At 41.1% G+C, this 21974-nt stretch overlaps 1 protein-coding gene across 1 annotated transcript in view; it reads right to left on the bottom strand.

Moving 5' to 3' along the window:
• Positions 1-17742, bottom strand: part of LOC101175563 (calcium/calmodulin-dependent protein kinase type 1D) — a 29216-nt gene extending 11474 nt beyond the window's left edge. The window contains exons 1-3 of the mRNA XM_004069923.4: positions 17133-17742; positions 1581-1712; positions 753-827 (exon numbers count right to left, since the gene is read on the bottom strand). Of these exons, the coding sequence (XP_004069971.1) occupies positions 753-827; positions 1581-1712; positions 17133-17227 (302 nt within the window). The 5' untranslated portion in view covers positions 17228-17742. The remainder of the gene's footprint in view (positions 1-752; positions 828-1580; positions 1713-17132) is intronic.
• Positions 17743-21974: the final 4232 nt, after the last annotated feature.

Genomic DNA, 21974 nt, shown 5'->3' with positions numbered 1-21974 from the left:
CAGTAGCAGGTAAATTATCTGGACAAGGGAAGGCTTTAAACCATCTTGACAGCTTTTGCTGCTCGAAAGAAAACCTGGAGATCTTAATCTTTAAAATTAATAGAATGTGTTTAAGCAAATTCTGGAGAAAGACAAAAAAATTAAACAAAGAAGTGTTACTGACAAGGTTGGGAGTTAGCGTAGTCACAGTAACATTTTTTAGCAATATCGGTCTGTTTTTTATGTGTTGTGGAAAAGGTTAGGACTTACAAGTATTGTAAGGTGCCTATCATGTAGCTTGAATAACTGTGAAAGCAGTTAATCAAAACTGACTAACTTACATGTATCTCTGACTCTTTCGTTTAATGCACCTTATAACTTGGTGTATGTTATATAGGACACAAGCTTGAAAATAGACTAATCATTGACAGTTTGTCATATAATCCGGTGGGCCCTGTAATGCAGAAAAACTGGTAAGCTAAAAGCTTCCTTACGAGGAACAGATTGTGTCAAGAAAGTTCATTAAAAATGTCTCCTGCACTTATTGAACGTAATGGAAAGAAAACGTTCCAGTGCATTATTTAATGAATGTGATGGCACGATATGAAAAACTATAAAACGTTATTCCTTTTTCAAGTATTCACTTTGGCAACGACGCCTCAAGGTCGTCAGCTAGCCTCTGGCTCAGAACACAACCCATTATCAAAATGACAGGCCAAATGGAAGGCCAAGAAGTGACCTACACACACAGTGTGGTGGGTTGTTGTACTTACAGCTGCATTATGAGGTAAAGGTGATTCGAGCTCTCATAGATGTCTTCCAGAGCCACTATATTTTCATGCTTTATCCTGAAGGAAGAAAGGAGAGAATTCATTGTTTGTTGCTTTAACCTTTTTTCCAGTTTTCCATTTTATTTTCTCAAACATAAATGTTTGTTCATCCTAACTGGTGAAAACTAGCCAGACTGTAGAGAACATTAAAGGATCCAGACTCCTGGCAGCTGAAACCCCCAAGAATAATAATATGATGGATCAAGATGCTGGGAGTCTGTGTCCAAGCAACTGCAAAAGCAAGCAAGGTATGGCTGCATGCAATGGATAGCAGGGCTGGTGTCGGGAAAAGAAAAAAAAATGCAGGAGATTTGGGATAATCTCAGAGGACTGAGCAACACAAGTCTGGAATGAAAATTAGATTGCAGCGCAAAGGCTGACGGAGAGAGCTAAAGAGCATGAAGAGACGGAGAGAAACAGATAAAACTAGAGAAAGAAAGGGGGGAAAATGAAAGCAGCCAGCGGATAGCAACTGTAACTAGGCAACTACACCCAACTATTGCAATGCTTAATTTTACAGTGACTGATAACTGAGCTTCTCTGGGAATTTACCCATCAGGCCCTAGAGGAGAAAGGGGGGTCTAGTTGTGCAAATCTAACACGGGTGTGTGTTATCTAAACCCACACAAAGGTTTAAATACTTTATTCACAAACAGACTTGTCAATAACTGTTAAACATAAGGAGGGAGAGCAGAAACAGAAACACTCAAGACTGATGCAAAGTGGAGAGCCTCTCTTCTGCAAACATCCGCTTGGTCATGTGGCACCTACTTCCTGAGAACGGCAATTTCGTTCTCGATGCTCGTTTCCTTCCCCTTGAGAGCTTTTTTGGGAATGCACTTGATTGCAACCATCTTTCCTGTGGCCTTCTCCCGAGCCATCACGACCTCAGAAAAAGCACCACTGCAAAAACAGAAAAGGGGCGCATTACTCTCGCTTTGTGTGAGCTGAGACAATATTGACACATATTCAGTGCATAACAGCAGAGCACTCAGACGTCAGAGTACATAAACAGCATATTGTGAATATTTACAGAGAACCGCTGCCGTCGACACACACAGCCTTCTTTGCAGGCGTGTGCGGCCCAAAGCATGGCAAACACTTTTAAACCTTAAAAATAAATTTAAAAATAATTTTTTTTTTAAATCACACCCACTTAGAAGCTCAGATAGCATTATCTTTCTCTGCCATCTGCCTCCATATATGACTGCCTTTAAAAACAAATACAAAATTAAGGAGAAATTTGTACGATCAATCTGTATCTGTTGCTATGATACCAGGTGGACGATAAAGCTTGCTGAGAAGGCAGCGTGATTGCTTTTCCTGCGCCATTTGTTTTCATTAGTCACCGTTTTCCTTCTATGCATCCTCAGGACGTCTTTATGTCAAGATCATAACAGAAATGGTGATCTATGGCTTTCTGGATCATGTTCAGAGATTTAAAAAAAAAATGAGAGCACCTTTTGCATATAAATATGGATGGGTGGATGGATGGATGGATGGATGGATGGAAGCATGGATGGATGGAAGCATGGATGGATGGATGCATGAATGGATGAGTCTCTTTTCAATGCAAACTACTGCAAAGAGCACAACAAATTACCTTTTTACCTTTCAGAGGATTAAAACAATGAAGAAGACTCATTTAAAACATGTCACAATGTCTGCATTAGTGCAGGCCTGCTATGTTGGTCTCACTGATCTGCCAAATCTTTTTATTATGGGATGCTTCACAGCAGCACCACTGAAAAAAAAAAAGGGTGACCCCAGCTTGAGACTTTATTTCACATTCTTTTACAATATGCACGACTTGGCCACAGATAAAACAATTGGAACAAGACAAAGAAACATCTAGCAAAGTTTTTACAAGAAAAATAGTGAAAAAACATATCTTTTTTTTTATTTCTCAAAATCGACTTAGAATAATAAAAATAGAATATGGGCACCTGGGAGGAGAGGATGCTGGAGTAAAACCTTAATTTAACCGACTAACATTATCACAAATATTATTAAGCGTTTTCTTTCATACTCTAAAGTAGTACCAAACCAAAAGGACCAGACGAGCTAAGACGCAGCTGGATCTTCTCCTAGAATGAGAGCTCCCCTTCATCATGACTCGCATTACTTTGTGAAAACCACCATCTGACTAAAACTGCTGCCACACAAACCCTTCACCCACCGTGGTATTCCCCCAGCGTTGTTCTACAAGAATACATAAAGGTCAGATTGCTCATGTAGTCAGTATGAGGAGAGTTTAAGAAGTAAGTAAGAAAGCTTAAACTTTGCTGCATCGTTTTATTATTAAAACTTTGTATAATTCAAGGAGAACTAACGTTATTTACTTTATTTATTTATTTGGGTATTTATTTGGTGAATTGAACTGAGTGGCTGTTGTTGATGCTCCAAACGTATTTCCGTTGTTTCACTGACAATGACAAATAAATCTTCTTGAAATCTTGAAATCTTTGAAAAAAAGCTGCTTCCAAATTTAAGCTGAGTTTTAAAGAGCCACTCTGATGAAAATTGTGTTTTGGGTGTTTTAAACATAAAAGATTTTTCACATGATGGCGGACACACAAAGAAAATTGAGATTAAAACAGCATTTCTGAGTATTTCCATCATGTCATAATTATAATGAAAAGACCACTTGGAACGCTTTTAGAATGGATCAACAGATGATTGGAGTGGGACTTTAACTGAAACTGAAAAAAAGAAAAAAAACAGCATGGGTGTATCACACAAGCATAAGTAACAAAGAGTTCCATATGAAAAGAAAAGAAACCGTAAAGGATAGGAAAGGTTAATTGTAGTTAAGTCACACCAATATTAAAGTGACAGTGATAGGAGAAAAGCGATACGAATCAGTAACATCCCATATATTTAGTTATATAAGTAGTTTACTAAACCAATGCAATGATTAATTTGAGTATTAAAGTACTTGTACATATTAAAATTAGTGACTTTCTAAATCTACATTAGGAGATCTGTTAAGCTTTCAGGGAATATACACCGCCTCCCAACAGGCTTCACACTCAGCGCCACTGTTGGCTGCAGTTAGTCCCACCATGGCCTTCAGAGCCAGGCTAATCCCCAACTCCTCCATCGCGCAGAGGGGGAGGGTCAGTCCGTCCGTGCACGAACACACTACCTGACTTCAGGAGAGGTGAACTCGCTCACTCCATGCGGAGCAACATTTAGCTTGGAGGATTTGCATCTCTGCCTTGACCTCATTCTGCCACACTATGTGGGACAATATGTAAATTCAGCAGGGAGGTCCAGGACACCATTTGTTGGTCTTTCGCAGGTCACTCTTTCCACCTAAGCTGTTATGTCACGAGGGCCTTATTCCTCCCTTTATTTCCACTGCTGGGTGGATGTCAGCAGGAATGGAGATTCCTCCACTCTCTAGACACATCAAGCAGGTTGCAGGCCGCTTTTCAGAGCATGCTTTCTGCAGGAGAGACGGAAACCACTTGTAGACTCACATAGAGGGTGTGCTTAAACTGTATAGCACAATTTCGGTCTCCTGGCTCACCACAAAGACATGCAGCGGCATCACTTCCGGTGAATGACAACATGACACAATCCAAGGCAGCAGGTTCACCACACTGTTGATGCAAAAAACCTGAGAAAGGTTACGAGCTAGCTGCCAAAATATTCAATCAGACAACTTATCATTTATTAAAAACTAAACAAAACAATGAACGTCATTTTACATTAGACCCTGGCCAGTGAAGTTCAGCAGGAGTTTGGAATCAAAAGCAATTACCATTTCATTGTTTTGTAATGCTAAAGAAGCAGTTCTGAGTGATCAAGACGGGCGCTATTTGTGAGTATAAACCCTCCCCGCTGCAGAAAACAATTAAATTAGCTGAGATGAGAAGGGTTACCTGTGGAGCAATATAATGAGCCACTTTGAAGAAGCACAAGGTAATGATCTCTAATTCAAAATAAAGCTTTTAATTAAGCTCATCTACTTTTTTTCTGTTTTTGTGTCAGCAATTTGAACAAGCCTTAGTATCCAGATCTTGGGATGCTAAAAAAAAAAAGTTTAGATTATCCAAACTTTAAGTTTGTCCTGCATTCAGAGGGATGTGCTCCTGATTTTCACAACAAACTGCCTGTGCCGGTCAACACCACCACATAGAGTACAGATGGTCACACCGAACCGCGTGAGTAATAGGCTTGTGGGCTGCTTCCAGGAGGGAAGCCGCTAACTCATGCTGCAGATGCAAAGCGGGCCTCGTTTCACACAATCGCCCCGGCGCAATCTTGGCCCACAGCCCGGGACGCTTATGAAAATTCAGAGCCCAGCTAAGAAAAACCGGATGTTTCGGACAGAAAAGGTTCGTTAATGAAGGGGCAGCATCTATTGTTTTGCACTTGGGTGATCACACTGACAGATCTTGTGTGAGATGCATTACTGCAGGCGTACCATGACTAAAAACACGGCTCTAATCCAAGCAGATTCCCAGACAATTGAACTTGATGATGCCATGTAGTTATGTACGGGCCCCTTAAAACTAGACCCTGGATTATCCAGACGGCCATCAACACATTCATAACTTACAAAAACATGCATGTTCCTCTATATACACTGGAGGGGTGTGCTGTCCTCTCGTGGTTTGAAGAGTTTTTTGGTTTTTGTTTTGTTTAAGCAGAAGATGCTTTTTTGCTCTACTTTTACAGTTTTTTTAAAGGTCAGACTGCACACTAGCCAATAGCACATGGCAGGGTTTTTTTCTAACATCTTTTTGGAAATCAATTTGTTGGTGCTAAATTAGAAACAAACTAAAAAAAAAGTGAAAAGTGTGTCCATGTGGCAGGCTGCTAGTAACAAAGTGGCCAAAAATATTGTTGTTTTTCCTTCAGCTGTTTGTAGGCTCAACACTGATTCATCCAAGCACACACAAACTGTCCCATCCTCATCCTCACATCTTGGTAAACACCAGCATCATACCACTGCTTTGGATTTGGTGGGACCAATTCCCCAATCCCACAAACCCAAAGGTGGCTGCAAAGGCAGTTTGAGGGCAGGGGGTTTGTGTAACTCTGCTGGAAGCACCGTGTCCATGAGAAAGAGACAACATTCAGTCAGGCAGTGACATTTGAGGCCCAAAGAAAGACATTGGGCCTAAAGCTGTGCTAAAAATACTATTCAAATGTCTTAAAAAGAGTTCAGACCAAACAGAGAAACCCCGTTCCTCGTAGCCATCATCACTTTTGCTGCATCCTCTCAGTTTACGCCTGGCTGTAAATGTCTGCATTTTTTTATGCTCTCATTCATTCATTTTTTTAAGTCATTCTTAGTGGAAAAGGTCTTTTTATTTCACCTTCTGTCCTGTTTAGAAGTTTAACCCGTCTTCTGGGGTCTTCCCCACAGGAAGGGGTGGAGTCTGCCCACCAGCACCTGCTCTGTCCCGCCCACCCGAACTGATTAACATTACTGCTGTTCAGCATTTTATTCTGATTCAGCTGCAATGTTTTGCACACTAACTATCCAGCCATTAGAGCTTTGTTTTAGATTTACAGCAGTTAGATGAACAGAGGCTTCACATACTTTATTTAAATCATAACATTAAGGATCTCCCAAAATAAAAGCTAATCTACAAGATTACAAGACAGCTCTAGACGGCTCCAGGTGGTCCAGAATGCTGCTGCAAGGCTTTTGACCAAATCTTCCAAGTATTTTCACATATCCCCCCATTATTAATCCAGCTGCATTGGCTCCCCATCTGTTTCCGAGTGCATTTTAAAATCCTGGCTTTAACATACCGGTCTGTATAAAAGAGCTGTACACTCCCAGCAGGGCCCTGAGATCATGTGACCAGGGCCTGCTGGTTGTTAAGAGAACCTGGATAAAAACTAGAGGTGACAGAGCCATAACAACAGTGACTCCATCCCTCTGGAACTCCCTTCTTCTCAGCCTCAGATCTGTAGACTCAGTGTTTTCTTTTAAAAAACAGCTAAAAACACATTTTTTAAATTGATTTTTCTTAATTATTTTCTGTGTTTTACTGTGAAGCACTTTGTGATTTTTATCTTCAAAAGTGCTATATAAACAATTCTTTTTAAGTTAATAAACAAGTATAACCTGTGTTTTGTTAAGGAGGCAGAGCATTGAAGTAGTACTGATAATCTTAAATAATGAGATGCTTTATTAAAGGAAATTTTGAAATTGGAATTTTACTCAATTTTTTTAATAGCATACCTTCGGAAAAAGCTGAATCAAGGATGCAAACGTAGACCCCCAAATTGTAACTTAAGCTAAAAATTAGTGTCTGATCAAAACTAGCAATTGGTTTCAGAACAAGTGTAGGTACTATGCTGAAGCTTACAGCTCAATCAGAAGCAGCTTTTTTGTTATTTTTTTGTTGCTTTCGTATACATTTTAAGACATAGGTGTTGTAGAATATGATATTTTAAAAAGAATAATATATTATCTCCTTCATGTTAATCCCAATACAACAATCACATATGTTTGTATGTATGTTAGATTCGGACAGCCCTACAAAAGGGGGCGAACGCACTATATAGTGAGTAGTGAAGGAATTCGGACACAGCGTACAGTAAGTGTGACATCAAACCTGGCTTGCTCCAGGTAAAAAGAAAAGAAAGAGGCAAAGCAATTCTGGTGCTGTTTTGATTCTACATGTTTCTGCCCCTTCACTCCTGAATCGAAGGGTTAGGAGATAAGGTTAATTAAGGGTCCATTTTTAGGGCTCACTTTAGAGCAGGGGTCGGGAACCTATGGCTCGCGAGCCATATATGGCTCTTTTGATGGTCACATGTGGCTCGCAGACAAATCTTTAATTATAGTTTTTTTTTTTCATTAGACCAGTCCTTCTCGGGCGCGATGCGATGTCAGAGGCGCGCAGTAGTAGCAGTGCTTAGAGAGAGAAATCTGCGCCAGCGCTATCAGTTACTATTATCTATTATTTCACAGAGTTTGTACCAGCTGGAAACCTGTGAATTGACGTGCCTAAAACTGCGCGCTCCCGTCTCTGAGAAAGAGCGCGCAGATGCGGGGACGGGATGTGTGAGGGAGAAAGCAGAGGGTGGGGGTGAGGGGTTGTGGGGACAGGCAGCAGGTGAATCGCGCAGGGATTGTAAAAACGTAAAACCCACTGCCCGTCACTCACTGCAGCGTGTGAGTGTGTGTTTGGCTCCCCGTCTGCATGTGAGCAGTCTGTCTCACATCTACAGAACATTCAGACCTACGATGACGTTTAAAGTCTCAACGCCTGAACGAAGCAGAAACTCACCACGTATCAACCAGACTAGACCATCAGCAAAACTACCACGAGAAATACTCATCATTTATTAGCAACAGAATAACAATGTTATTAAAAAGAATCCACAGACTTATTTTACTTTAAAAATGTTAAAATTAAATCAAATGCACACATTCATTTGTATATTTAGTTTTAAACAAATTGTCGCGGACTGAGTTGGATGGCTGTTGGGCCGCGTTAAAAGTTCTGGAGTTCATTGAACGCGTCAAGCAGAGATCTGATTGGCCCTCAGTTCTGTCGCTCAGCCTGTTGTTAGGTAGTTTGGACCAATGGGGTTCAGCTATGGGCCGAATAAGGGAAATGGGAGGGCTGCAGCGGGAGCAGGGGAATATAAAGTTGGGAGAAGCGCTCTCGTGTCGGCGGGAGAGATTCAGGAGTTGCTGAATTAATTGAAGGGCGTTTGTTGCGGTCTGCAGTAATCGGAATAAAGAACTTTAAAAGAGGTTAAGTCTCCGTGCCTCAGTGTGGGGAAAGGACACTACATTATTGTATGGCTCTTTCGAAATTAAATTTCAAAATATGTGGCATTTATGGCTCTCTTGGCCAAAAAGGTTCCCGACCCCTGCTTTAGAGGATCATCCCTCTCTTCTTGTCTGCTTACAGTATTGGGCATTTCAGCTCTGAACGCAGGGAAGGAAACACTCTGGATGTTCAGGCACCCACTGCAGCCAGAGGGTTGGAATACTAATGAAAGCTCAGGTAATTACTATTCATAAGACTCACGTCCTTCAACAGTAAGCACAGCCAGAGGACAGTGCTGGAAAGTGCTGAAATCTTCCTCGGAGGGAACCACTGAAGACTTTTCCATCATCCTGGTTGCCTAGTTGCAGCGTTCGTTTCGCAGCGTTTTCAAGGCCTGAATGTCTCAGAGATGATCAATGCATGAGGGACAATGCTGTCGGAACAACAAAGACAGCTGGAGCTTTGTGGGAGTACAGCTCTGAAAAAACACCTGACTGTTTGCACAATCAACAGCTCAAAAAAAATTGTCAGTTTTCCAACCTGACAGATAAAGCTACAAGCAGGAGGAGAGCTGACACATCTTAAGGAGCTGGATTACTGAACGACATGCTGAAACAGACCATATATTTGTCAAATATTCTCCCAAACACAGCAGCACATCATCAAGCTGTACTTGTTACATTTTTTTTATTCAGACATTTCCATCACTGCTTTGTAACTGCCTATAACTGAATTTCTCATTTTCTCATGGATGTCACCTGCAGCTCCTCTCAGAATCTCTTGGTCGCTCAGCACACAGCTTCATGTGCTTCAATCTTAATATTCCATTTGTTTGGCTTTTATTTCTTTATCTTTTTCGGGAGGCGAAGACACTTTGACTGCTTAAAATACTTCTGCTTAAGGTTCTTCAGGATAATACATGATTCCTCAGAGGTTAGCTGGTCACAATACCAGTTCTTAATGTCAGACGCATTGTTGTAAAGTAACTGACAGCCGTCAGCAATGCTGCTTTCCTACTGTGAGGATCAAACATGTGGTTTAAGACACCCAGTTCCACGTGATAAATAACTTATCGTCTGATGCCCAAAGCACTCGAGATCACCCTGCTCTGCACATCAAGCGGCCTTGAGCGCAATTCACCCCCCCAACCCCCCACTAATTTCCAGACTGAATTAATGTAGAGAAATGAAACTTTGATAGCTCTGTAAATGCTCTCGGCGCTTCCAGCAATCGAGAGTGGGGCTCATCTGAGCATCCGCCAAACACTCAACAGAACCAAAGGAAACAGATGTCAACAAAGATAACAGAAGCTACAAGCGCCGATGAGTCATACTGATATGATCAGTTATACTTAAGTGATTATGTAGAGCATTGCAACACCTGCGGGTTAATTCATCATTCCTTAACCTGCTTTGTCCCTTTTGCAGTCACTGGGTTGCCGGTGCCAGTCCCAGCTACTGTTGGGTGAAGGCGGGGTACACCATGGACAGGTCACCAGACTTTTGCAGAGCCACACAATCACACACACACACTCACACAGTCCTTGTGTGAGTTCCAGACCTTGGGGAATATAAGGTAACCAATGAACCTATGAAGCATGTTTTGAGACTGCAAGAGGAACCCGGAGAGCCGTGAGAAAACCCACGCATACACGGGGAGAACATGCAAACTCCACACAGGAAGGATCCCAGCCGGGATTTGAACCAGTGCCTTCTCACTGTGAGGTGAGTGTTAACCACTGCTCCACCGTGGAGCTACCTTCAGGTTAATAAAAAAATGACAGAAGAATTAAATTTAACTGCATTGTACATTAAAAAATGATTTCACTTAAACTATTTTTGAAATTGCTTGACATAAAGATGGAGTGTTTGATCTTACAAGTCGCTTTCACACAGGACCGGTCGGTCTGGATATTGTAACGACCCAGCTGGCACGTCACTAAGCTGCTAATTAAATGGCTTCATTGGAGAGCTGTCCGTGCCCCATACACCGCACGACCCCGGACAGTCTCCGAGAGGAAGAAGTAGACAGAGAAGCAAAATCTCCTTTTTGGCATCAACACCCATTTATTCCAACACTCCACAAACAGCCAAACAGCATGGATGTCACTTCTGTTCCCAGCCCTCTCACTCGTGGTTTTCACATCAAGATTCCCCACTTCCCATGAGTCTTAGGGGCTGACCCCTGGTCGCTACAATATTTTTGCCTAATTTGGGCCTAGGTGAACGCTCACCTGAATTTATTTTCAGGCAAACTCTGGTTTGCCTGAAAATAAGGATTTTAGGATATTTCAAAATAAACTGTGGTACAGTTCAGCAGCAGTGTAAATGAGAAGGTCTAACAGATGACCAAAGAGCAGACTTAGTTATTTACAATATTTGGCACAGAAAAAATAAAAAGTATATCAGCCCAAGGCAAAAATTTGAAAAAGCCAGAATCTATAAAACCTTGTAAAGTTTCTTATTGTGGAATAAGTTAACTCTTATTTTGCTTTTTTATTTTTCCCAGGTTGGACCATTGACTGTATGAGAACTGGACTGAGTGACTCCTCCCCCTGCGAGGTCCAGATAGGAAGTACCCGCTGGTTCCAAGTAGCCAAAATCTCATAGACTTCTATAAAGAAATAAACAGCTATTACTCTGTCATTCTATTGGTCATAGGTCTAACTTTCTATTACTGAAAGTTATTCAAGTTATAAACTGGCCGATCAGATGCCTCAATAAAAGCATGTGGTCTTGTGTTGAAGGCTCAACACATTTAATAGACAGAGTCTCTCAAGCCCGCTTTCAAATGGTAGGGGTGTGGTCTTTCAACAAGCTAATTCCTGATCAGAGAGTATTTGCCATAGAAACGAAGACTCATATCGACTCGGACAAATCACTGCTTACTGATGTCATCTGGCTCCAACATGGCGGTGTCCTTATCATCAAAAAATGGTGACTGAATTGACTTTGTTTCTTTGGAGCAGTTGGGTGACATCACACTCCCTCTAGTTGTCGTATACAGTCAATGGGTTGGACTGGACTATACTGCCCCAAACGAGCTGCTGTTGTAATTTGGTGAATAGCAAGGCAAACCAGATATAGCTATGAAAGCTTTCTGCTTCCCTGTCCCACACTATCCCTGTGGGAAGTCTCCTTAGTCCTGATTCTGATTCCATAGAGCAGAGGGGTACATAACCCTGTGGCAGAGCAGCTGGAAAGAGTGATCCACACTGAAATGTGTCAGGGAAGTTCGCTCTTTTTCAATGATGCTCCAGGCTGTAATGCTTTAGGCTGATTCACAAAGTTGAACTCTGAGGGAAGAAATCAAGGTTTTGGTAGAAAAGAAAAATGCATGTTTGAAAGTAAAAATGGTCCATTACATTAAAAAAAACAGTTTTTAAAAAAGTGCTGGACTATGTGAGCAAGAGACTACCTTCCACAGGCATCATAAGGAATTATTCCCAAATAAAACAAAAAATTTGTGTACAAATGACTCATGTTTAGAGCACTAGGTTCTACTTTGTAAGGAGAGAAGGAGGAGCTAAAGGCAGGGATGCCCACTTTAGTTTACTCTGTTTAGTTTAGCAATCAGCTATTGCATTTTGTAACTGATTTTATGGTTTGTAAAATTAATGATGCCCGTTGAGACAACTATGTTGTAATATTGGGCTAAATAGATCAAATCGAATAGAATTGAATTGAATTAGGCATATCTCACTTTGAAATTTCAGAATCTCAACAGTGAGCTGCAATCACTCCTCAAGCCTTGAGATTCAACGAGGTGGAATCTCCAAACCTGCCAGCAGTAGGGTTACTTAATTTTCTTTCTTAGAGCCTCAGCAGCTTAAGGGTCCGAAATTAGCCCCAAGGAAAGACGAGGACTAGCTTCAGTGGTGGAGATCTCATTAGCTCCACAGCAGGAAGAAGTGTGGTCAAAGCTTTAGTCATAGCCCACAGCTTCCTTTCTGAATGAAAACGGTCAAAAATGCCGAATCGCTATGCAAACACAGAGAAATGCCGACCTATCCAGCTGTTTTAATATATCCTCTTTCTACTATTTATTATTTTAATGTACAGTAAACCCTTGTTTTTCGCGGGGGTTATGTTCCAAAAAGAACCCGTGACAGGCAAAATCTGTGAAGTAGAAACCTCTATTTTTTCTTACAATTAATATACAATTAAATACTCTATTATACATGGAAAAGAAAGAAAAAAACATTTTACAGGCTCAACCATTTGTTTCACGAATAAAAGTACTTTAGAAACGTTTTTTTCAACAAATAACTTTTGTACTGTCAAATAATAATTTTAATCATCGATGTAAACAGAAGGCTTCAAATTGCGGAGATTAGCCCCGCCCACCGTGACCCGAGTAATTATTTAACGGAAGAAAATTTGAAATGGTTATGAAAAAAATACAAAGTACAGTCGGACAAATAGAGACTCAGGTGTATTTCACTGCTCTTCAGACTGAGCCGCTGCATCCTGACTCCGCTCTGCAGTGTTTTTTCCCTTTGAAGCCCGCGGTGCAGCTGTGTTTGTTCGGGAGAAGAACATAGTGATTGGCAGTTGTTGTTGCTCTTTTTTCTATGGGTTTTGGAGAAACTCGAAAATGCAATGTCGTAATGTAAATTTGGCACACTGATTTACGTACGTGTACATATTAAACTGCAACGTTATTGACGCACAGGTAGAGAAGAAGCGGAGTGACTTTTTAGCCAATCAGAATGCAGAACACAATGCAAGATGCAAATCCGTGAAGTAGGGAAAACGTGAAAAGTAAACCGTGTTATAGCAAGGGATCACTGTATGAAAATATGTGAGAACCCAAACAACTGTTCATTTTAGACAGTTTTGTTTTGTTTAAAATCTGTAAAAACTCAGTAAAAACACTTTCTCACAGCTGTATAATCAAAGTGTAGGAATATGACGTTATCAATATTTTAACAGACTAAAAAAAATGAATGTGTAAAGATTCTACAGGATAATATATGATTGTCCCCCCTTGAGTGTATAATTTTTTTGTTTAATATGGATTTTGTGTGTCCACTCCTAAGAAAACCCTATGATGTTGCAGTTTTGTCCATTAGTGTAATTAGGACACGGAATAGTTTAGTTTAGTCTGGTTAGTTTAGTTTAGCAATCAGCTATTGTATTTTATAACTAATTTTATGTTTTGTACAATTAGCGTTGAGACAACTGTGTCGTAATATTGGGCTGTATAGGTAAAACTGAATTGAATTGGATAGGAACTCAACCACAAAAAGAGAAAACAGTTCCCAAGCTTATGATGTGCAGCATTAAGAAGAGGAAGAGAATAATCTTCCTCTTCCATTTTTAATCCAGGGGCAAAGCTGCAGGCCTGCTGGGCTTTTCTAGCCCAGGTGGCCCGATGTGAACCCCGCTGTGCAGCAAACAAGCCCCCTCCTGACCAAGACAAGAACACGGATTCCTACTTTATACTGTAGTCACCCATGCAGGCTGAGCCGAATGTCATGAAAAAGTGCAACGTAAAAACTCAATAACAACACAGAGGATGTGCAAGCTGGCCGGCTATGGTTGAGAGACTTGTGCTCCTCAAACCTGGCAGTTGTGCAGACAGTAAATCACTATGATTCACTGGTGCTATTCCGCGGTTTTTTGCTCTTAAATTAAAGCCTTGGGGAAATCAAACCACCTTCCAGGTAAGAGCGTCTGACTGCTCAGTCCATCGGTTCCAGCAGTGTGGAGTTTGTTTTATGAGTCATCCTTCTGCGTGAGGGATTTTATAATGCTGCTCCTCAAAAAATACACATCAACTGTCATGCTGAGAGTTGATGTGGGAAATCCTCAAAAAAATGAGAGGATAGGACAGTAAAAACAGGGGGAAAACACAGTTGAGACAAAAAAATAAAAGAAAATTAAAAAAAAATGTAAGTAAAACCAGACCTGACCAGCCTCCATTTTTAAGCCTCTTGACATCAGATTCTGGGGAGAAAACAAACTGAATCCCAGAGGGAGAGTCCTTCCTCTGGACAGGCCTTCCACACAATCTTTTAGCCAAAGCAATCTGTGGAAAATTATTTTATAATTCCCGCAAAAAAAAAAAAAAGTGAAACACAATATCAAATGTGTGATAGCACCCTGCAGAATCAAATATTGACGGAGGCACATTCAGGGGAACGGGGGGTCTGTGGTTTACAATTCCTTTTACGAAAAAAACACAAAACAAAGGAGAGCTCCCTCAGAGAAGTGTCCTCTTCATCTTTAATCAAAACATTTCAAATTCCAATAATTAATTAAAAACACAAATAAATCAATAAATAACTCCTAAAATACACTTATGCTACTAACGTTTTATCAAAGTACAAAATTTGCACACGTGATATGGCTTCATATATTTGGTGAGTACCTGACCCACACCTGAATTTGGGATCAGCACACACAAGAGAGTGCCCCCATGTGGATACAGTAACATACAGCACCTGGTAGTTAAAGGCAACCTCCCTTTGAGGACTAAAAGAACCTGACTATCCTTATTTTCGAGCCTAGATGAAATTTTATTGTGTCCAGGTTGGCATAGCTACGCTGCATTTTCATCACAGGGGCTAGCTTTTTCGAAAACAACAGTTCTGATATCCACCTATAGGTGGCAGTAGTTGTAAAAGGTGTCCATTTTGTCAAAAAGCCATAATAGGGGTTTAAGAAGGGGCCTATCAGCCTTTTATCATTCATAGTAGATCTATTAAACTGAAAAGAAGCCACATTTTGTCAACTTTATTCATTAGCTTCATCAATGCCCACATTGAAACAAGTTGAGTCTCTCTACTGCTTTTGTATTATCTCTTTGCTCAAGTATCGAATTAAAAAGAGACAAGAAACCTTAACTATTCAGACTAGAAAATTCTGTTGGTATGGACCAAGTCTGCTTAGTTTGGTCCAGTTCAAGTCCTAAATCTTGTGCTTGGTCTGTATTCAGACTGCCTATGCTTGTAAACAAAAGCATGTGACTAAAGATCTCTTCAGTCATTGGCCAGGAATTATGAGGGCGGGGCAGAGCAACGAGAGAAAGAATAACGGAAGTCTTACGCTTTGCAATCCTTGTCGGGATAATTCAAACTTTTTATTTCACTAAACAATTTTGAACATCTATATCAACATCAGGTACTTTTTACTCGTTGCTTTGGTACGGTGGAGGCATGCTGCAAGGCGGTTACTGAGGAGGAGGCAGCTGAGAAGGTACGCTAATAAGTGTTTATGACATATAGATTGTCGGGACACCAGTGTGAGAAGCAACACATGTCACGTTAAAAGTTGTTTTAATGAACCCACATTCATCCGACCAAATTTCAATGACTTGCTGTGTCTCATCGTCATGGTTTCCACCTTCCTCTGTTTACAACCTATCCGGTTGAAGATGAAGACCACCTCGAAAGATGGGTCTGAAAGCGGTCCCTGGTCTCATACCAGGGTCCACTTGGGTGTATTCAGACTGAAAATTTGTAATCGGGGGAAACAAACTCTGGTTCACTATAAGCGAATCAAATGTGTCCAGTCTGAATACACCCAAAAGACCTGTTCAGCCTTTTCCCAAAAGACAAAGCATGATCATTTGCTAATGTAAGAACGTTTATTTTTAAAGGAGTGGAGTGATGTGACGTCAACAGTTCAAGGGGAACTACAGGAAGCATATTTACAGCTGCTTCATGCAAAACATCCTGGAAAATACAAAATAGGTGCTGTTGTTTCAGCACGGGAAAATTAAAGTTGTTCGAATAGTCTTTGCTTTTACAAAAATCTACTATAGCTGCTACATTAATCTGTGGAAAACTGGTGAATTACCAAACAAGACATTATAGGATTAAAGAAGATTGGTCTCTTTCGTGCTTCCCAACTTTTCTGCTTTATTCTAAAATAACTGTTACTAGAGTGTTAAAGGGTGTGATTACAGGAAACAATAATAATCTAGTTTTCTTTTATTTAGTAGAGGTCCAGTTCATTTTATTCCATGAGGAAAAAAAGAAAACCATTACACCCTAAAAAAAATGTTCAGACCCATCAACCAACCTTTAAAAAATAAATCCAGGAGACGCCACACAAAGGCAACAGACCAAAATAAACTCTGGAATTTGTCTGCTGCGAGCTCCAAGAACCAGAGACTCTAACTTGGGGGGAAAAGTAGCCCTGAAAGTCTCCAGACAGCAGACACAAGTGTTTATTACAGTGCCGCGTGTCCTCAAAGCCAGACATAATGTTTTCTCGGCTAGAATCTGTTCAAAGACGGGAGCAAAGGGGCGCAGATGGCGCCTCAAACTGGGAGTTGATGCCATCATTTTGTGTCTGCAAACAGGCCCCGCTGCTGTTGAATTAATGGCTGCCCGCACATTGATTGCTTTTATTTTTTTTATGGACTGATACACGGCGGAAAATGCCGCGTGCAGACTAGCTTTCTTTCCCCCTCGCGGGGCAGTTGTGAGCTCCTATTCAACAGCTGTCAGCTTCTGTCCGTCTTTTCTGACGCTAATTAGCAACAGCTGGGCGTAAAGCCCCCCCCCCCTCACCCCCACTGTTTAGGAGCCGGGCGTCCGCGTGTTGCTACTCACGTGCCGAGGACTTCTTTGAAGTCAAATATTTTCTTGACGTCATCGACGATCTTCTTCCAGGATCCGTTGCTGGACTCGCCGTTTTCTTTCGCCATTTCGCACGGGGGGGGGGGGTTCAGGAAAGGGGTGAGAAGGAGGAGGAGGAGGAGGAGATGAGGAGGCGCTGCTGGAGGAGCAACACCACAACCGTCTCACCAAAACCCCGAAACAAACAAACAAAAAAAAAAGGAAACAAAGAAAGAAAAAAAAAGTAGTGCACTTCAGTGCTTCGCCACGCTTCCTGGCTAACAGTCAGCGCCGAGCCCAGGGGGGAGGTATGTCCTACCCCGAGAGGTTATTTTGACTAATCTGTCTGACGTAGCGGAGCCTGAGCCTCCCCGCTGCTCACTACACTTGAACGTGGGAAACACGCGCTCTTCCTCCTCCTCTTCCTCCTGCGGTGATGCTGTGCGCAGCAGAGGTCGGTCCACTCGCAGGTGGATGACACTTGGCAGACGCGCCGCTGTGCCATCGAGTCACGCCGACCGACCGACCGCCCCGCGGTTGTTATAGCAATGGGAGGAGTGGGAGGCTGCGGCTCCCGCCTTCCTGTCTGACAGCCGCGGAGGTTCGCATTGCACCAAATCACACCGGCCCGCCACGAACTCTTCCACACATGTCACACTTCTCCATGTTAGGCTCCTGGGAAACGGATGCTGGCATGGTTTGTTTAAAGAGCCTGTATCAGGTAAAATAAACTTTTTGAGCTTTTATGGGAATTATAGAGTTAACTCCTCAAAAAAACGACCCCAAGGCAGTATTTTGATCAAAAACCTGCACCAACCCCTCCCAATCCAAACGGGTTCTCACATAGTGACGTAGATAAGTGAGACAAGCCCCTTCCAGGAAGAGGTCTGCGCTGCCAGGCCCGCCCCCAGGCGAACACACACACACACAGTTTCTCTGCAGAGCTAGCGGGGATCTGCAAAACGCTTTCATTTTAAATGCACTATATACACATCCATTTTTGCTAAAGTTCAGATGTTGTTTTGTTTCCGTGAGAGAAACGCAGACACGCTGCCGGGGCCATCTCTAGGTTGACGTCATAAGAGGGGCGGCACCCACACAGAGTGAAAGGCGGTGCCTCAAGGGTTGAGTCGTGTTACTTCTGAGGGGGAAAATGAACAGTGAAAATAACTCACATTTTCGTTCTTTTGTGTACCAATAATATAGATATAGTATTCTCTGAAAGGCCGAAGAAAAGCATGATATAGCCCCTTAAAACTGCACAACTAGAACGTCTCCTGAAAGACGTCAACACATAGTGTTTTGTTAATTTTAATAGACTTTAAGTGAATATGAATTAAAATAAATGATTATGTGTTTCAGTTGGGCATGTTTAAAGTCCCACTCCAACTATATTTTTCATATATTGTAAAAGCCTTCCCAGTGGTCTTTTATTTGGGATTTTTATTTATGGTTATGCCGTTTTCAGCCAAAATCAGAAAAAACTAGGACATTGTTTTTGAAGAGCAGCACCTCTGAGTTTTGGCCGGGACAGTAGGCACAGAAGTAAGCCTCCACTGATATCCCATCATTTACACTCTCTCCCGCTAGCTTACGGCCCCTCACAACCCCAAGTTAACATTAGCGGTACAACAAAAATGGCGAGCCATATCGGAGCACTGCAGCGATACAGATTTGAACCAGGTACTAGCTCGGATGAGGAAAACAGAGACGTGTGTGGATCTATGTCTGCAAGTGGATGCATCGGAATTGAGTGGAGCAGGAAGACTTTGGCCTGTCCATTTCAGCTGCTGCATCACAACTGAGAGTTTTATCCAACTGCATACTTTCACCTGCTCCTGATTTACCAAAATTTGAATAATGAAATTGTAATGTCTGTTCTTGTCTTACAGACATAAAATAGACTGCAGGACACTCTGTAGGTTCAACTCTTGAGACTTTTATTCCTCCGTTGCTCTCTAACATACATTCCAGTTCCAGACATTCATCAACCACTTCTTCGTGTTCTTTCCGCCTCAGTCCCTTCATGCTTAACTTACCAGTGCCCTCTACTGGTCACTTCTAACATTACAGAAATACTAAGAAATGCAGTTTTAAGTTTATTTTGCTTATATATGTCCACAATAATCAGATAAATGCTACAAAGACATGTTAAAAACACCAAAAGCACAAAATTCATCAGAGTGGGTTTTTAATCTGACTACATTCTGGAATTCTCCCTGGTACAAGATTTGCCCCAACTGATAATCCTCTCTTAGCCTAAACTGCAAAGCTAGAAAAAATATGTTTACCATATTTTTCATCCTATAGGGCACAATTAAAAGGATAAGTTTTTTTTTTCTTCAAATACAACAGTGCACCTTATAATCGGGAGTGCCTTATATATGGATTCATTCTGTTTAGGTTTACTGACATTGAAGTGATTTTGAGAGGATCACAGCTCTCTTTTTTTGAGTTGCTAACAAAGGTTGGGTGTTCTTGTAAATCCGCTGACGCAGCTAACATGTAGCGCTGTCGTACTGTGATTTTTTGTTTTAAGGTTGGGAGTTACAGGCATTTTGAACAGTTTAATGTGGCTAACGCTTCTGACGAAGAATGTAACAAGCTCTACGGTTAACACAGTTAAAGTCTGACTGACTAATGGAAATATTTTGGAAATATTTTGAAATATTAGACTCTTTTGTCTCGCGTAATGCACCTTACAGTCTGGTGCACCTTGTAGATGACATAAATTCAAAAGACACAATTTGACGTGCGCCTTATATTCCAGTACACCTCATGGTGCAGAAAATGCGGTAAGCATATCTTGGAGGGGACTACACACCATCTTAGATTTAGCTGTCAGTTGTTACACAAAAATGTGAGATAATTTCTTCATTCCACGCTTGTGCAGAAGCTTGAACAGCAGTGGTTTGAAGGCTGTTGTACTGAAAGAGTTACAGGATTAGGAGGCTGTGGGACTGACTTTGTGCAGATCCACAGTGATGCAGGATTGGGGATTAACGCCAGCATGAATCTTGTTGATCACCCCAACGACCTTCTGCCACAGATTATCTGCGGAACAGACTCATTGACTCACTGTGGTTACTTATTTATGCTCCTGCCTGTTTAAAGAATCGCAAGTACATGAGCCCAAAAAAAAAAAAAAAAAACGGTAATTCTATATATCCAGCTACTTCAGATTAGACAGAAAATGACAGGATGTGCCCAGTGACCCGCAGATAAAACTTATTTCAGCTGTATGAATACAGTATACAATCCTCTTGGTCATGACCCTGGGCTCATGACCATAGGTGAGGGTAGGAACATGGATAGACCAGTCAATCCATCATCTTACCTTCCTCTTCACTACAAGGGACCAATACAGCGACCACATTACTGCAACTGCTGCACCTCCAGTTGAAACCAGAAGTTTACATCCACCACATAAAAACACACATGCTTTTTTTTTCCACCGTCAGACATGAAATAAAAATGAACCTTTCCTGCATTAGGTGACTTACAATTCACAAAATTATTTCTACTTGCTAAATGTCAGAATAATGAGACTAGGGATTTTTTGGACAAGTTTTTATTACTTTCACCAAAGTCAAAAGTTTACATACATTTCATTAGTATTTTGTACTATTGCTTTTAAACTGCAGTACTTGGGTCAAACGTCTTGGATATTCCTCCACAAACTTCTCACAAGATTTGGTAGAAACTTTGGCTCATTCCTCCAAACAGAACTGGTGTAACTGAGCCGAGTTTGTAGGTCACTGTGCATGTACACGCCTCTGTAGCTCTGACCATAAATGTTCAATAGGATTTAGAACCGAGCTCTATGATGGCCACTCCAAAACATTGACTTTGTTATCCTTAAGCCACTTTGTAACCAACTGTGGAGGTTTTTAAAAATAAACTAAAGACACACCTTTTTAAATTAGCTTTTAATTAGATTTTATGCCTTTTTATGTTTTATGATGTTTTACTACATCATTTTTAGCATTTTACTTGTTTAATCCACTATTTTCTATTCTTATATTTTATGATATTTTATCACATATATATTTATTCTTCATTCTTTTTACGTTTTATGATGTTTTTGCACATCATTTTATTATTTTATTTGCTTAATCAAGATTTATGATATTTTACCACATATTCTTTTTATTTCAAATTAGACTGTTTTCGAGTGTTTTCTCGCCCTCGGCTGGGGTGTTTGGGTCTATACTGACACCTCTGCCGAGAGGAGGACAGGGCAGACGGCGCTTTCTGGTCTCTCTTTAATTTTATCTTAATTCTGGTTTCTCTTTATTTTAATCACTTATTTATTATCCACTGGTGTTTGTCTTTGTGTATTTTATTGCGCTGGGATAATTGAATGTATTTTATTGTATTTTATTGCATTTGTTTTTGTTTTTATGTACAGCACCTTGAGCTGTCTTCTCGTCATGAAAGGTGCTATATAAATAAAATTAATTTAATTTAATTTAACCAGTTTGCCGGCATGCTTCGGGTCATTGTCCATTTGCGCCCAAGCTTTAACTTTCTGGCTGATAGTCTTCAGATGTTGCTTCAATATTTCCACACACTGTTCTTTCCTCATGATGCCATCTATTTTGTGAAGTGCACCAGTCCCTCCAGCAGCAAAACAACCCCACACCATGATGCTACCACCCCCATGTTTTACACTTGTTGTGGTGTTCCAAGGCCTACAGACTTCCCCCTTTTTCCTCCAAACATAACGATGGTCATTGTGGCCAAACAGTTCAATTTTAGTTTCATCAGACCACAGGACATGTCTCCAAAAACGAAAGTCTTTATCCTTGTGTACATTAGCAAACTTTAATCTGG

The sequence above is a fragment of the Oryzias latipes genome, chromosome 6, assembly GCF_002234675.1.
Source record: "Oryzias latipes chromosome 6, ASM223467v1".
NCBI classification, from domain to species: Eukaryota; Metazoa; Chordata; class Actinopteri; order Beloniformes; family Adrianichthyidae; genus Oryzias; species Oryzias latipes.
Note: the sequence above shows the minus strand (reverse complement) of the source record. Positions and strands in the feature narration are given on the sequence as shown.